The sequence below is a fragment of the Falco naumanni genome, chromosome 9, assembly GCF_017639655.2.
Source record: "Falco naumanni isolate bFalNau1 chromosome 9, bFalNau1.pat, whole genome shotgun sequence".
Lineage (NCBI taxonomy): Eukaryota > Metazoa > Chordata > Aves > Falconiformes > Falconidae > Falco > Falco naumanni.
The window spans coordinates 14,237,120-14,253,606 of NC_054062.1; the positions used below are offsets into that span (position 1 = coordinate 14,237,120).

The 16,487-nt window shown below is 54.1% G+C and overlaps 1 protein-coding gene across 1 annotated transcript in view; it reads right to left on the reverse strand.

Annotated features, from left to right (window-relative positions):
• PDLIM1 (PDZ and LIM domain 1) overlaps positions 1-15,666 on the reverse strand; it is a 42,390-nt gene extending 26,724 nt beyond the window's left edge. The window contains exons 1-2 of the mRNA XM_040607605.1: positions 15,527-15,666; positions 5,716-5,867 (exon numbers count right to left, since the gene is read on the reverse strand). Coding sequence (XP_040463539.1) covers positions 5,716-5,867; positions 15,527-15,622 — 248 coding nt within the window. The 5' untranslated portion in view covers positions 15,623-15,666. The remainder of the gene's footprint in view (positions 1-5,715; positions 5,868-15,526) is intronic.
• Positions 15,667-16,487: the final 821 nt, after the last annotated feature.

Here is a 16,487-nt window from a genome sequence, read left to right on the forward strand (position 1 = left end):
GCCGTCAGGCTGCGTGCCACCCACTGCCAAGCCCAGCAGCAAGGCCAGTCACAACTGCCCACACCTTCATGCACGGCCCTCTGCTCCGGGCGCTTCAGGCGCCTCTGACTTCGCCGAAGCAGCAGAGGAGTTTATCACGAGCAGTTTCCTTACAGAGTTACAGATAAACCAACCCCGGCCTCTCAGATGCACGCTGCCCTTCCACTAGCCAGCCACAGAGCTAACCGCGCTGCCTCGCCAAGGAGGCTGTAAAAACACAATGAACGCCCAGCTCGACTTGGCAAAATGACTTTGAACGAGCCACTCCCTATCAAAAGCACCCGGGAGGGCTGGGAGCCCCACACCAGCCATGGGGAGGCTGCGAGCTGCCACAGACATCAGGCAAGCTGCGTACCCGTATATAGCTGCATCACGTATACACACACGGCATCAGGCTTTTCCCAGGGCCAAAAGAATTATTAGTAAGATGACAAAGCTGGGAAAGTCTTCTTGGCAGGGAAGCAAATGCAAACCTAAACAAGTCAACGGATTTCACCAAATTCCTAGAACACAAACTTGAGCCCATTGTGGCTTTGTGCAACTGGTCCCCACAGCTGAGACCTGGGAACACATGGAGCAAGCACAGAATGCAACCACGGCTGCCGAGCAATGTGCAGACGACATCGCACACATGCTCTCCTTCGTAAGCACCTACACGCGGTCCCTTCTGACCACATGTCTAACATGTGCCGGCAGCAGACATGACTCCCCTGAGCCTAGCGCTTTTCAAAGAACAAGTACACAGCTTCACTCCCTGGCACCACTTTTAACAAAGCGACAGGCTGCTTGGCAAACAAGAAAGGTGCATGAATATATTGTACACTGACAGTAGAGCTACAGAAAAGCAACTTGAAATTTGAAGAAAGGGACAGTAGGAGCAAAACAAGAGGTTACATGTTTGCAGCCCCTTTTCACAACTCTTCTCCTGGTATTACCAACCCCAACCCACCTCCAGACACAAAGGGAGGGACAGACTCACTTTAGAAACACATCCTTTTTGTTCGGAAAAAAACAACCCATATAAATACACGCCATGCCTTTGAGTTGCTCAGGGCTGCACAGTCCCACCAGCCATTTGGTGACTAAGGCCACAGGCAGAGAGCCCTTTGCTTTAGCAATAATTGTCACCTGTGCTGCAGTGACCATTTGCTTTGTACAGCCACAGCTACAGCTGCACAGAGCTGTGTGCCACATCCATCATGAGCATTACCACTGACATTGGTGGTGCCCAGAGCTTTCAGCTGCCAGGTGAATTTTGCAGTAGGAGAATTTGATCCTCCTGAGCCTTCCCTTCTGGGTGCTCTGTCAAAGCAAGCATCTTTCCCAAAACGTGCTAAGGCTCCAAAGGCAGCTGACAGCTTCTTCCAGTCTGTTGGATGTGTCTTGCTGCTAACACTGGTTACAGGAGAATCAGGTGTGCTTGAAAGGGGGCAGCCTGGGGGGAGGCTTGGCTTGGCTCTAGAATGTCAATGCAGAGATGTAACACACTAACTAAAGAAAAGGGGGAAAAAAGAAGAAAGGGGGGGGCAAAAGCAGGAAGAAAAGAAGGAAAGGAAAAAAAGAAGAAAAAAAAAAGAAAAAAAAGGGGGGTGGGGGGTGGCAAAGAGCAGCCTTTCTCAAAGACTCAAGATCCAAACCTTCACTTTTGCTGTGAATGGGAGAGGCTCAAAAACCTGCCCATGCAATCCCTCAGTGGAGCACCCAGGTGGTTTTGAGCTGAGCGGAGCAACCGTCCACTGCAGGTAGGGCTGTCCACATGTGCCACGGAAACACGGTGCCGAGCCTCATTTCACATCCCTGAGGACAGTAACGGAACCTTAACTTTGGCGTCTTGGGAGCTCCATTTCCAAAAGCACTCTCTAGCCCCAAACCAAAAGCCAAACGAACAAACCGAGACGGCTCAGAACAGAGCGGGGAGCTGCCAGGCCAAGTTCAGCAGGAATTCAGTGTATGCGTCAACATTGTTGAACACCCACTTTCGAGGCATAAAACAGACCTTTCCAACTCTGGTCACACGTCAAACAGCAAAGCACCTGGCAGCACCACTTAGAGAAGCATATTCAGAGAAAGCAATTTGTGGCTGGGTTTTAAACCCTAGGAAATTAACAGATTTGCACCTTTGGATGAAAAAGCAGAGCAGGCATTTTTTCTTCAGCTAGCAATTTGATCCATGTTTAATGGTGACATGTGTCAGGCCAGCTTCCTGCCTATGGTCTGATCTGAAATATTTTTGGACTGTTACCATCGTTAAGGAAAATACCGAAACAGGAAACATCAGAATGCTGTTGATACTCACAATCAAGCCCCCAGTGCAAACAGCATTTCCTTTACCAGAAGTGTTTAAGTCTGTTCAGTCCTCTACACTTACACTTCTCTTAAATGATCATTAGTACAGCCAAACAGGAAGACATCTGAACTGCCTGGCTACCACTAGAAGAGAAGAGGGGTGTATATTTGCAGAACACACAGAGAGAAAGCTTGTTTTGGTCCACAGAAGAGCACAAGATGATAACAAGCTAGCACAAAGCTTCCCTAAAGGCTCTCCCAGCCTCCAGCTACTTGCAGCTTAAGGGCTTGCTGCCACCCAGACACTGCCATGACAGATAATACATCCTTTACAGACTTGTCTTCCATTATTTCACCCAGTCTCCTCTTGCACCCACATGCACGTTCAGCATCCACAGTACAGTCACAAACAAAGGCTCCCACTGTCGTGACTGTTTTGACCTTTTGGTGGAACCACAGCGCCTGATGTGAACACAGACCCATGTCTCAGCTCTCTCCTGGCACGACCTTGCTGCCACCCCAAACACTGGTCAGAGAGTGTTTTGCACAGGTAATCGTTTAAATGAGTAATCATTTAAAATTGACCATATAGGAAATAAAAAATCACTAAGGGTTTAAGCCTTCACAAGACATCCTTGTGACAGCAAGTACAAAAGAAGGACTAGAAGACTTACCACTGCGGACAAGCAGGCAGAGCTGGTGCATCCCCAGCCCCAGCTGGGTGCAATGCTCCAGCCCATGGAGGTGCTGCCCCGTCGGAGCAGTGGCCTGTGCCAGCACTGTGTGTGGTGCAACTCATCCAGCTAACGACCCGTGAGTGCAGAGCATGGCAGCCAGACCCAAGAGTTGGTGTCATCAAAGTGCCCATGATACACTTTCCTCTCCATACTCAGCCAACTATTTGCAGAGTTGCTTTGGAGGAAAAACTGCCAGCCCTGACCCTTGCATCGTCAGCCTTCCTCAGTAAGGTCAAGCCTTACTAGCAGAGCCTGGCCCGCCAAGGTTCGGGAAGCCCAAGCCATACCGCTTGGCCAGGTGGCACCCATTTCCCCGGGTGCCTTCCACCCTCCCCACCTCTGTAGCAGTGCTCTTCCCGTCTTCAGAGCGGAGGGCTGCCCACCAGCCCATGTCCTCACCCATCTCCTCTACCCTAAGCTGAGCAGGAAGGTGATGCATGGGCTCCAGCTGTTTTAAAATGCCTTCTCTGTCACCCCCCTGGGCCTCCTCTCAAGATCTTGCATTTTAAGGTCTTGGCCTTAGACTGCAAAGTAAAGGGCTCCAGCATCAGCAGCCAAACCTACATCACATCTCCAACCACCGAGTCCAGCTGCATTTGGGACAACACAGTTACGGGGGCCCAGGAGGAGACAGCTGGGTGTTGGGGGTAAAATATACTCAGAGTACAACCAGAAAAGACCACATGATGTACACTACTGTCTTTAGCATTAAAGAAGAGCTTTCTCCTCCAAGGAAGCCTCCTGCAGTATCATGTTCCCCAACACAAATACATCTCCAGCAGCTACCAAGTCTCCGAAAAAGTAAGCAAGCCTTCCCTGAGCAGAACTTTATTCCCAAGAAAGAGGAGGACCAAAGACTTAAAGTCTAGAATTATCTAAAATGGATTTTACACAGAGTGGTGGGTAGCGATATCAAACCCTGAAGTGGATATATTGTCAGATCACTGCTTGCACGCCCTTGCGGTCTTGACACCCGCCTTGGCCGCACTCACCCACCACACACGTACAGCCACAGGCACGTCCGACACACTCATGCTACCTCATTGAATGGGGGGGCTTGAACAGGAGTTGGGCTGCACTAAGTCGAAGCCCCTGCGCGGTTCTACACAGCTGCACACGCAGCTAGAGATCCCTCCCTGGGCAGCCTCCACACCCAGTGAAATGCACGGGTAGCTATAAAGTGAACGACTTTGTAATTAACATTAGCAAACACATTTTGCAGACTCAATGATCTGTAAGAGGAGGCTGCCCGCAGGCTGGAGCAGCCCGTGCCTCCCCTCTCCCCCAGCCAGAAGCACGGAGCTCTGGCTTGCCAAGTCCAGCAGCTGGCTGTCGTGGCAAGGAAGGGGAGCCTCCTTCGCAGGATGGCTACAGCCTGCCGAGTTAGAGGCCAGCACGAGAAACCGTGGGGCTCAGAGGCTGCTGCAATGCTCGCCACCCGCTCACACTGCCCGCACTGTGCTCCGTCCCTCCCTCTGTCGATTCCCTCAGTGAATTGTCGGGCTTTTTTTGGCCAAGACCCATCGCCTCTTCCTGCACTGGGAAATGCCTGCTGAACTCCGGGCATTGTCCGAGCTACGGTAAAAGACTTCTGTTTATTACAGAAAAGCCCTGAACAACTGAACTACTGTGCCTTTCGAGGCACGCTTTTGCACTGCTCCTGAAAGCGCTTCCCCTGCATCTGCCATGAGGGACAGTTGCTCAGGGGAAGGCGGCCACAGGGAAACTTACTCCAGGGCAACAAGAAAATCCCATGCTGCAGCTACCATCTGGCGTTCAGAAGTGCTGGTACCTAGGGCTGCACTTCAAGGGGAAGGATAAATCCTCAGCACCCTCAAAAAACCCCCACAAACCAACAACAAAAAAACCCCAAACCTGCAACCAAAAGCCAAGGCTCCATTTCTTTTAAGAAGCAATGGATCAGTGCAAAGCAGACCCCCACCCTCGCAGCCTCCATGACTTCCCTGTGCAAAGACGGCCCAAGAACAATGCATGGCTGGGAAAGGGAGGAAGCTGTCCATTGATCTGCCACCCAGGGCGGTGAGAAGGCAGGAGCCAGCCCATGCTCCGTATTGGTGCCAGAGACTGTAGCTCCGCTCTTACCTCCCTCCAATTTTTCAGGACTCGGAGACCGATGCCTGACAGCCACCTTCTTGCACCCTGGATCATCATCATCTAGCACTGTTTGATCAAGAGGCTCCAAAATGTGCAACATTTCTGAGTCTGCACATGGCAGAAACTAGGCAATTAATTGCTTGGACAACACACAATGATATATTTTAACCATTAAATTAGCGCAACAGGAAGAAAGGTCAACTCTGGTTGTACCTCCTTTGCTATGATTGAAGTTTCCACGAGACATGTCTTTGATTTCTTGCTGTCAGGAGCCACAGAGCAGGCTGACAGGCTCTGCTGCAAATTATCAGCCAATTTCTCACTAGGAAAATTGTTTTCATAAGGTCAAAGTGCAGCAAATGCAAGCGGCGTTAGGATTAAGGACTGAAACGTGGCTCCCTCTTGCTATCCAGCGCCTGGCCAGACAAGAGGTCAAGTTAAACAAACCAGCCAGAGGTCTGCTGCCAAACCCAAGCACTGCCACTGCCCATCCCGCGCCCCTCCCCCTCCTCAGCCCCAGCCTCACTTGCCGACGTACCTGCTGACCGTCAGAGTCAGCTCATCTGCGCAAGCCTTGATCTTGTTCTGTGCCTCGAGGTGTGTCATGGCCTCCGTGTTCACTCCATCGATGGCTATGATCTGGTCTCCTATACACAAGTTGGCTATTGCCGCTTTGCTACCTGGAGTCACCTAAGGGAAAACAAAAAGAGTGAACGGACTTTCCAGGGAGCAGCTTTCCATTGCAATGGCTGAAGAGTAGCTGGAGCACTTGGGGCTTCTCTCACTGACACCTGGAAGCAAAGAGGTGAAAAGTAACAAAAGTGAATTCTCAGCAGAAATATATCCGTACCTGGCTTCAGACACTCCTCAGTATTAGTCAAGGGCAGGATTCTATTTCAGCACCCGCAGATAAAAATTGGGGAGGTGGACAACATGTCAAAAATTGTATTTTCGCTCAAGCCAATTGCCTTCGTGCTAAAGAGCAAGACCATGCAAAGGCAGCTCTGCTCCTGCTGGCCAGAGGAGCGCACTCCGAAACAGAAGGTGCTGAAGGCAGCCGGGAGGGGCAAGCCTCTGACAACGGGGGTGGCAGAACAGAGCATCAGAGCCGCTGCGATACAGTCAACACCAGTCACAGACACCTTCGTCTGCATCACGGTCTTGTTCACTTCCTTCCTTGGAGGAGAGGTTTGGGCTCAAGACTTTGGATTGATTCTCTTGTTGTAACAACCTGGTCTTGCCCAGAAGAGCTGCAACAGACACCCACTGACTGCAGCCAGGTCAACCCCAGAGTAGGGCTTGTTCCAACAAGCAGACTGGAAGGGAGAAAGGCGTCACAAGCTTCATCTTTACACCACAATCTGATGATACTTTCTGAAATAACAAAAGCATCATCACCGGCCTGACCTGGATACATTCTGCCATATTACATCCCCCTGTCCTCTCCACACATGGCACTTTGCTTCCCAGAGGTACCACTGCTATGCGGCAATGCCATCAGTACAATACTCCTCATAAAAAAGAAGGTCCCAGCTAAAACTTAAGCATTCTCAAGCAAATCAACTAAAACGGCTCATTCATTTTCTACTGCTGCTGCTAAAGAGGTGTCCTCTTAACAACTGAGACCACCCTCTGCCTAGGCAATAATTTTGGCCTGAAGAGAAGAATGTCACCTTTGTGTGCAGCTTTGCAAACACTACACTGTGTGGTTTTAATGACTTTGTGCAAGGAGCGTAATGGTTACTGTGGGCTTTCATCAATTATTTCGTAGGCAGAGGAAATGAGAAGTGTGCACTGCTTGCAGACACGAGTACAGATTAAAACGTGCCTTGCAGCTGAAACATACCTCTTTTACGAGTCTGTTGCAACCGGTATTCATTCTACACATGCAGGCTAGGTTTCAGCATGCTGGAAAGCAGCTGAGAAAACCCCGCAGAGCTGTCAGACATAAACAAACATTGTTCAGCTCCTGGAGGTGTCAGAGCTCAGCTGCAGTCGCTGCCTTCCCTGGGCTTCAACCAGGGCCATTCTGCACAGCTCCTCACAGCTGTAGCAGGACGTTTTCCCTAACCAGAAGGAAGATCATGAGATGCTTTTCTCATTCTCGCCTCTCTACTAGGGTAGTATTTCACAGAAAAGTGGAGGACACAGATGCGTATCACAGATGCCCAAGGTTGGCCAAGGTGCCTAATATTAACCCTTCAGATGGGTCAACCGCCAGTGCCTGCCTGCCCGCCTGCCACTTTGAATGCTGCAAGCAGACTGCAAACTGACTGAGGAACCGCTAATGGAAAGTCCAGACAAGGCACCAGATGGATACAGAAAATCTGCTTTAACTGTGAAGATCATTGCCACCCAGGCTGCAGCCCACAGCTGACCAGTGGCTTACAGAGACCACCAAGCACAGCCCACTGCTGCCCCATGGGTCCTGCCCTGCTTGCTGAGCCTCAGCTGAGCCACTCAATTGCCTGGTGCCTGTATTTCCTCCGCTGCCGAAGGAGGGAGAGTGGCACACTGCTCACCCCTGTGAGGAGCACCGAGGTCAGCACGGCTACTGCCATGATGCATTTTCCATCAGACAAGACTGCCAAGGGGTCACGAGTAACAGCGGATTAACAGTGCCGCTGGAACGCTGCTGGAGGCTCGGTGTGCCGCTTGCATTTAAAGACTGATAATCTGCCCAACATGTGGCAGGCTGCGAGAGATGATCTGCTACTACAAGGGGCAGCTGAGCCAGATACACCGAAATACTGAAGCCTCCCTGAAGAAACCCCAAGAGCCACCGGGATGAGCATGCGGCATTCACAGAAACATCTCAGCGTTCTGCCAGTGCCTGTGGTGTCACGTTCCCCTTCTGTGTCCACTTCAAAGGAATTTGAAACGTGAGTGCTCTTCTCCATCAGATAAGGGCCACTGGTAGCAGAAGGGTGATGACCTCCACTCAGACACCATACAAACCTCTCCCCTGTGGGGAAGCTACAAGGATGTACAGGCATGAAAAAGGTAAGTGAATTTGCCAAAAGGAAACATGGTTTTAAAATCCAGTTTCTTCAGTTCTGGAAATAACTCGCCCTGAAATGCAACCTTCCACAAACTGCTCCCCTGCATCCAGCCCGCACTCCCTGCCAGGGCTGCTCATAGCAAACACGTCCGCACAAGGGCATAGTACTGCAGGGAACCCATCCCCCAGCCTTTTAGGATGATTAATAGCTCCTAATAATGTCCCCTTCCCCCCTCCCAGTAAGGCCTGGGCTTATCTCAGCACTGTCAATGCTGCTTTTGAGATTTGCTCACCTACCAGTCAAGTCAGGGAAGCAAAAAGCGTTTCTGTTACTAAGTAAGGAGCAGAAAGCTGCCAATGGGAAAACCTTTTCCTGCTTTTATTTTTGTCACATCCCTCCCTGGTCCATGGGAAACAGCAGGGACAGGCAGAGGTGCTTGAAGCGCTGGCAGCCACCAGTCAGCTGACACAACCCAACCGAAGGGACTCCAGAAATGGAAAAGCAAACGATGCGCCGCCTGAAACCGCTTTGGTCCTCCTCTCAGATGTCTTAAAGCTTTGCACCAGCCTCTTCCCTCCCTCCTTGGCCGGGCACGGAGCAGACATCAGCAGGATCTGAGGGACCAGTGCCTTGCACGCACAGGTGACCTAGCAATGAGCAGCTACTGCTGCACTTCTGTGGGAGAAGGCGAGGAGAGCCAAAAGGCGCCGTGAAGAACAAAACCTGCAAATGCCAACTTTGCACAAGTGACGTCTCGTGCAAAAGCATAGCTCCAGTCTCCTTCAAAAGCACTCCCTGACGGGCTTGGGCTTCACCCACTGGGGTCAAACAGCCTCTGGCAGAGGGGAAGTGGGCAGCATCGCAGGGTCCACGGAGCCCCCCAGCCTCAGGGACACTGTCATCGGGTGGGTAAAGCTCTGTGCACCTTGTAACACCATGCCCAAGGGCGCTCTTTGGGAAGGAGCCATGCCCTACCGTGCGGTGATGGCTCCCAGGCCATGGGGTAATGCTTTGCCATTAGGTTGTTTCACTGTTGAACAGACAGCGCTGAGAGAGGCTGAGCAGCACTGCTTCACACGGTACCCAGCACCGGTCCCAGAGTGTGCCACTGGCGACGCTGTGCTGTGCTGGCGTCACTGCGTAAGAAATCTGGGCTACTACAGAAATAATCTAGATATTTATAACCAGACACATAGCATCCTAGAATTGTTTAGGTTGAAAAGACCTTTAAGATCATCAAGTCCAACTGTTAACCCAGCATTGCTAAGTCCCACCAACCCATGCCCCCAAGCACTGCATCTACATGTCTTTTAAACACCTCCAGGGATGGTGACTCCACCGCCTCCCTGGGCAGCCTGTTCTAGTGCTTGGCCACCCTTTTCCATGAAGAAATTTTTCCTAGTACCCAATTTAAACCTTCCCTGGTGCAGCTTGAGGCCATTTCATCTCACCTTATCACTTATTACTGGGGAAGAGACGCTGACCCCCACCTCACTACACGCTCCTTTCAGGGAGCTGCAGAGAGCGATCAGGTCCTCCCTGAGCCCCCTCCTCTCCAAGCTGAACCCCCCCAGCCGCCCCCCATCACACTGGTGCCTCAGCCCCTTCCCCAGCCCCCTGCCCGGCTCTGGGCACGCTCCAGCCCTTCTGCGTCCCTCTGGCAGCGAAGGGCCCGCAGCTGGAGACAGGGTTCGAGCTGCAGCCCCACCGGTGCAGGGTACAGGGGGACAATCATCAGACCAGGCCCCTGATACCAGCTCAGACACATTTGCCAGCATATGGAAGAAACAAATAATCCCCATAATCCATGGGCTTGATCATGCGCTCTTTACTCATGCAAAGCTCAGTGTAGCAGATAACAGTTTACACTAGTTGTAGGACTGGACCCCTCTTTTTAAAGAGGTCCCGCAGATTCAGGGGTCGTATGGATAGAAGACAAACATACGTTATTTTCTTATACTACAGAGTGAAGCTTTGCATATGTACACACTTGCACACACAGAGATATGTATCTATAGCTCTGCAGTCCCAGCGGGGTGGGGCGGTGACCTTCCCTGCACAGACCCCTGGGCTCCAGTGTGCCAGCAGCACTGGGACTTTGCAGAGCTCCGATTTCTCTCCCGGACGGTTTGCCTGCTCTCGTCCCCGGGCACTGGCAGCCAGGCACCACACAGAGGAGTCGGCTATGACATGTCAAGACTTCAGGCAAGTGCATTTACACTAGAAAACACCTGGATTCAGCAGAAGGAATGAAACACATCTGGCTGCCTACCCAGCTCCCAGGCACTCATTACAACACCTCTGCCTGTCCCAGAGCTAATTAAACACAACCAGGTGTTGTGTTTGGTGGGCACCCCCACAGAGCTGCCCAGCCAGCTCCGCTCCTGCCCCGGGCTGCACGGCGCCTGTCTCCTGCAGGCCAGGGTCCCAGAGGAGCCATGGGTGCGTTGGGGGAAGCTGCTGCCCACAGCAAAGGAGAGGGAGGAAGGGTGGGAAGCGTTCCTATGGAAAGCAGCATATCGCAGCTCCCTGTGAGTCAAGATAGATGGGTGGGTCTAAAATTCATTCAATTCTTTCTGGCCCTCTCCCCCCTCGGTTCAGGCACACTGCTCGCCGCTCCGTCAGCCCTTCATGGTTTCTCACCGACCGCACAGCCTCCGGCACCACCCATCACCCCACACCTAGACACACATCGCAGCAAGCGATGAAGAGATAAGAAATGAGAAAATTAACATCAGCCAAGAAAAAGATTTGGATAAGCAGTACCTATCTCAGCTTGAGAGGAAAACCCAGCTGCAGCTCTGCTGGACAGAATAGACATGCAGCAACATACTTGTAAGGCCACCAGTGACAACCAGACATCTCTGACATTCCCTTTAGTCCTCCCCACCCACCCACGCTGCTCCTTTACCATGAGTAATGTCCTCAGTGCCTGGAGTACTATGCGAGGCAGCCACAGTTTCTCCCAGCAAAAGCATGCAGCTGGCTCAGCAGAGATCAGAGGCTATGAGAAAATTCAGACAAGCCCGTTCCCCACCTCTCCTCTCCAGGGGAGGGGGATGACAGGCGGGTTCCTTACAGCCGGCTCCACGAGATTCTGCTCCCGTGCTCTGCACCGCTGCGGCCTGACACCAAAGGCTGCTGCCTGCTCTGCGCTGGCCCTGGCCACACTGTCGCCAGGGAGAAGGGGAAGGGGACATGCTGGGGAGACCCCTGGGCACCAGCCCATCCCAGCAGGGTCTGGGCTTCCATGGCACAAGCCCCTCGGGCAGCCCAGCTCACCCTCACCCCCCTTCCTGCCCTTCCCTGACAGCTAGGCAAGTCTTATTAACACAGAAAAGAGGAGTCATTAGACACAGAACAGAGGCAGGTGGTCTTAAATGACACAGGTGAGGCGATTTGCTCACTGATGCTCAAGTGGTGGTCAAGGAGCTGCTCAGCCCCCAGCGATGCCGGTTACTGGGGTGCTCCATGCCGCTGGTGCCTCCAGGATCCCTTGGCACAGCTGCTCCTACCAGGGCGACCAGCTGACAGCGGGGTGAGGATGTCAGCCACGACCAAAGTCAAACCTGGTGTCTTTTCATACCATGTGATTCCAGCCCGTGCCTGATCTCACACCATCAAGTCCAGTTTTACCACTAAATCCAGTTGTAAGTTTATAGAGCTGGGTCAGAGGGCCATGCTAAAAAACAAAAATCCCAAATGCCCAGGAAAAGCCCAATTACCTTCCAATTCTATTCTTGCTATACATCCTGAGCACGTAAAATACCATGAACAGGTAAAATGTCAGACTAAACAGGGATGAACTCATGTCACTGCAGTTGAAATCAGCAACAAGCGTAATGTTGAGATTTCACTTTTTTAATATATTTGCAGAACTGGGCTGTCTTGAAACCACTTTTTCATTGGGAAAACTCTCAGCTTTGTCACAAAACATCCAGTTTCACAGACCCTGACAGACACTCCTCCTTAATGGGGCTGGGAGCTTTTTTTTATATGACAAAACATGGAGCAAAACTCCCTCCTGTCCCTATTATTCTGGGTCAGATGTTCAAGATCAATGCACCACAACCACAAACCACAAAAATCATCTCAAGAACAAGGTTTATCAGACAGTCCCATGTATATATTCAACTGGACACAGAAATCCCCGGTGTTCATCAAAATCAAACGTAAGCAAAGAGGAAAAATCTCATGTTACCTGAGGGATGGGATCTATAAACCACGCTGCTTTCCAGCCAGCGCCGCTTCATCGGCATCTCTCCCCGTGCAACATGTCGCCTGCTTCCTCCACCAACCTCACTGGATTTAACTGGGAGCTACCCTGCACATGGGGCAGCTCTGTGGACACGATTACCCTGCAGCATGCCCATCCACAGCTCAGAAGGAGCGTTTCTTTAATCCCACCCCATTGACTCACTGCACGGTATCACCCAGGCAGGGGTCTTTCCCACTCCTGTGAGGTGATCCAGCAGGCTGCAGGCTGGGCTCCACTCCACTGATCAACACAGGTATTTTTTCTGAACAAAGACTGTAATAAAGCATCTGCCATAACACTACAGCTGTAAAAAGAAACATAAACATCTGTGAAACTTCTCTCTGAAAGAGACTGAGGACTCCACATGAAAGCCTGACATGCAGCACTTGTGAAATGCCCATGCTCAGCTCTTGCTGGGATGACTGGTCCGACACTACCAAGAAACCACAAACCTTCACACAAGATGCTCATGATGCATTTGAGCCCAAAGCAGTTTTACACACACACAGTTCAAGTGGAAAGAGGGGCAGGGCAGTGACAAAAGTCAAGAGCATCAGTGGAAATACCATCATCTTTCACTTGCTGCTCTCCTCAGCCACAGGTGCCACAACAGGCTGCTCCGCTGGCTCCCGTGTACACAGCACTAGTGCTCCTCACCCTCCTTGGGTCCGGGACCGAAGTGCCAACCTCCAACACACCCCCACGAGCATGCTGCCTTGGCTACTCAAGCGGTGCTGCCTCCCACCAGCACGAGTGGGACAACACCCCTACATTAGGGAAGCTGAAAGCCACCAGCAAGGAGTTGAGGTAGAGCGGTGATGAGCGCCATAAATACCACGAAGTGCTCAGGAGCTCACCATGATGATGGTGCCGCCAGAAGCCAAACCTGAGCTCCTGGTAGGCAACACAGGCTAAATTTAGGCAGCTGCAAGACCCCCAGTCATGGCGCACAACGGGATGGATGTCTCTCTCGTAGCACCCCACCACACCTGGAGCTGCAGGGTGACCCCACCAGTGCAGCGGTGGGACAGGCAGCTCTGGGTGAGGCTGAGCCAAGCTCCCCCAGGGGGAAGGGGCTTGTCCCCCACACAGCACGCCTGAGATGCTGCGCTCCCAGCCGGCAGCGGCAGGACGATGCTCCCCTGTGCCATGGGGGACGCACGCCCGGCACAGCCTGTGCAGCCTGGCCCCCAGCACTGCTGCAAACAGCGCTGCCCATGAGCACGTCACAAACATGTAACAGCACTGGGGAGGGACAGCTGCATCCCCCCCGCTCCTAGGGTGATGCCCTCATCACAGGTACACCCCCCCCAGCCTCTCTGGTAGCCCCTCCGTCTCACACCTTCGTGGGACCAAGGGCCTTGTAACTCTAGGCAGATGCTGGTCCTGCAGCCAGAGCTCACCCCATCCTGCGAGGGGGTGGAGGGCTCCCTGCCCAAAAAGCTGTCGGGCCAGCGCATGGGTGCCAAATGCAATAAGGGGCGGGGGGTGGAAGTTATAGGCCTGGAAAGTCCCCACACAAGGATTAGACTCTTTAAGACAGGCCAAAACTGGACCAGATCTTTTTTGACATGATGAGGGGAGTCGCTGAAAGTTCTGCTCCTGAGCCAAGGGTACAAGCCTTAGACGCAAACCACAGGAAAGATTAATGGCTTCAAGTCTTGGAGGGGAAATTAAAGATGTCAGAGGGGCCACAAGAGAAAGCTGTGATAAGGGCTGCCAATTGTCAGCATTTACGTCACCCCCGCCAGAGAGGCTATTTTATTACATTTTGGGCTCCAGGGTCACAATTTCTCACGAGGTGGTTATTTTTGCCGTTTTGCTGACCTACACCCCCGCGGCCGAGGGTGCGGGCAGTGACCGGGCTGCGGTGGCCGTAACAGCCTGTGACTGTCCCTTCCCCTCCGCTGAACCTGCCGCCGTGCCCAAACAACGCTTCGGTAGAATGAAGCATTATTAATGTAATTGAAAGAGATTACACAGAAAATTAATTGCTTCCCCCCACCCCGGGCTTGACAGGGCTCGCACTCGCTGTACCCTCCTGGAGCCAGCAGCCCCCCCCGGGTCCTGCGGGACCCTGCGGCAGGAGGCACCGGGGGAACGGGCTCGCCAGCCCGGGGGGCTGCAAGGGCAGCTCGCGCCGCCCCGCGGCCCTTCCCCACCCGGGGCCCCGGGCGGCGGCGGGGCCGGCGGGGGTGCTGCCCCGGGGTGCGTGGGGGGCTGCCCCGGGGTGGGGGCTGCCCCGGGGTGGGCTATCGGTGCAAAGCGGGTCAATTCCGCCCCCCGGCGCCCGAAGCGGCGGCGGGGCTCCGGCGCCAGGCGGGGCAGCGCACACGGGTGCCCTGGCCCGGCACAGCGGGGCAGGCGGCAGCGGCGCCGGCCGGGGAGCGGCGCAGCCGGGGCCGAGCGCTGGCGGATTACGGGGGCGCTGGAGTTGGGAAAGACCTGTAAAATCGTCAGGTCCGGCCGTCAGCCCAGCGCTGCCGCGGCCACCACTAACCCGTGTCCCCCAGTACCGCACCGACGGGGGTTTTAACACCCCAGGGCCGGTGACTGCACCCCCTCCCTGGGCAGCCTGGTCCACGCTCGGCCACCCCTTTCCGTGGGGACATTTTCCCCAATACCCAACCTAAACCTGCCCTGGCGCACAGGCAAAGCTGGAGCAGCAGAGGGCAAATTAAGTTGCGGCACTAAACCCGTCTGGGTGCGAAACTGTCACTTGCCACCGAAATTTTCTTTGGGGGTGGGTGTGTGTGTGGGGTTAATAGGGACGGGCGGAGGTGGGTTAACACGGCTTCTGCAAACAAAGGCTGCGCTTTACCTATACATGGTAAGCAGAAGCAGGGGAGCACCCCCCGTCCCCCCCGCCGCCGCGGGCTGGGCTGCGAGCCCCCAGCTGCCGGGGCAGCCGGGATTCCCCCCGCCCGCTCGCTGCGGGGCACGGGGGGCGACAGGCAAAGACCCCCCCGGGCAGAGGCGGGTGAAGCCCTCCCCACTCCATAAACATTAAAATAAATAAACAGGGAGAAGAGAAAGGAAAGAGCCCCCCGCCACGGCCGCACCCCCAACCCCGCCGCGCCGAGCCCTACCCGGGAGATGGTGAGGGGCTGCTCGAAGTCCCGGCCCCCCACCAGGCGGAAGCCCCAGGGCCCGGGGCCCGGCAGTACGATGCGGTGCGTCCCCATGTGCGCGCCTGCACCTCACCGGCCGCCCGGCAGCCCCGCCGGCAGCCCCGCCCCCACCCCCGCCCCGCCCAGCTTTAAGGTGACTCCCCCGGGGAGGGCTGCGGTGTCGGGTGGCTGCTGCAGGGGGATGGGGGTGGTGATGGGGGGTGATGGTGGTTCAGATCTCAGCGTGTCTCACGCCCTGGCTCACCCCTTGGACCCTGAGCAGAGAGCAGGGCTGCTGCAGGGCCAGCCGTTGCAGGGGGGGCCACCCCGGGGTGGCATCTCCTGGGCAAACAGGGCTCGGCTTGCTCCCACCTGGCACGATGTTAACTCTGAAACCTAATGAGGGCAATGGAAATGGGCAGCGCTGGGCACAGGGGCCCAGCTGGGAGCTGATGAGGGAGGGCAGAGCCTGCCTTCCTGCTAATTTAGCCAGGTGCATCACTGCCTGGAGCAGGGTTTTATCCTTAGCCCCTCAGGGGTAGTACCACCAAGGGAAGAAGGAATTCTTCTACATGTCACTGCGATTTGGGAAAAATAATTGTTCCAGTTGCATGTTAAGCCCCCACCAATCAGAGGATGGGAGGCGGGAGAGGTTGGTTGCAGCAGAGGTGCTGGCATTTACCCTTGGAGCTGAGTTGCTGCTTGTTTAGTGAACGAATGCAGGAGCCACAGCGCAAGGCTGCTGCTGCAGCCGGATTCAGCCACAGCTGGGGCAGTGGGCCAATGGCAGACGGGGGTGAGCTGGGTGGCCCAGGTGCTGGCCCTACAAGAAAGGGCCAGGAATGACCCAGTGGCAAGGCGCACCCTTGCCCTGCAATCCCATTTCTTTCCTTCTTCCCTTTCCCTGCATTAACTTGTTATTCCCTCCCGGGGTCCGCGC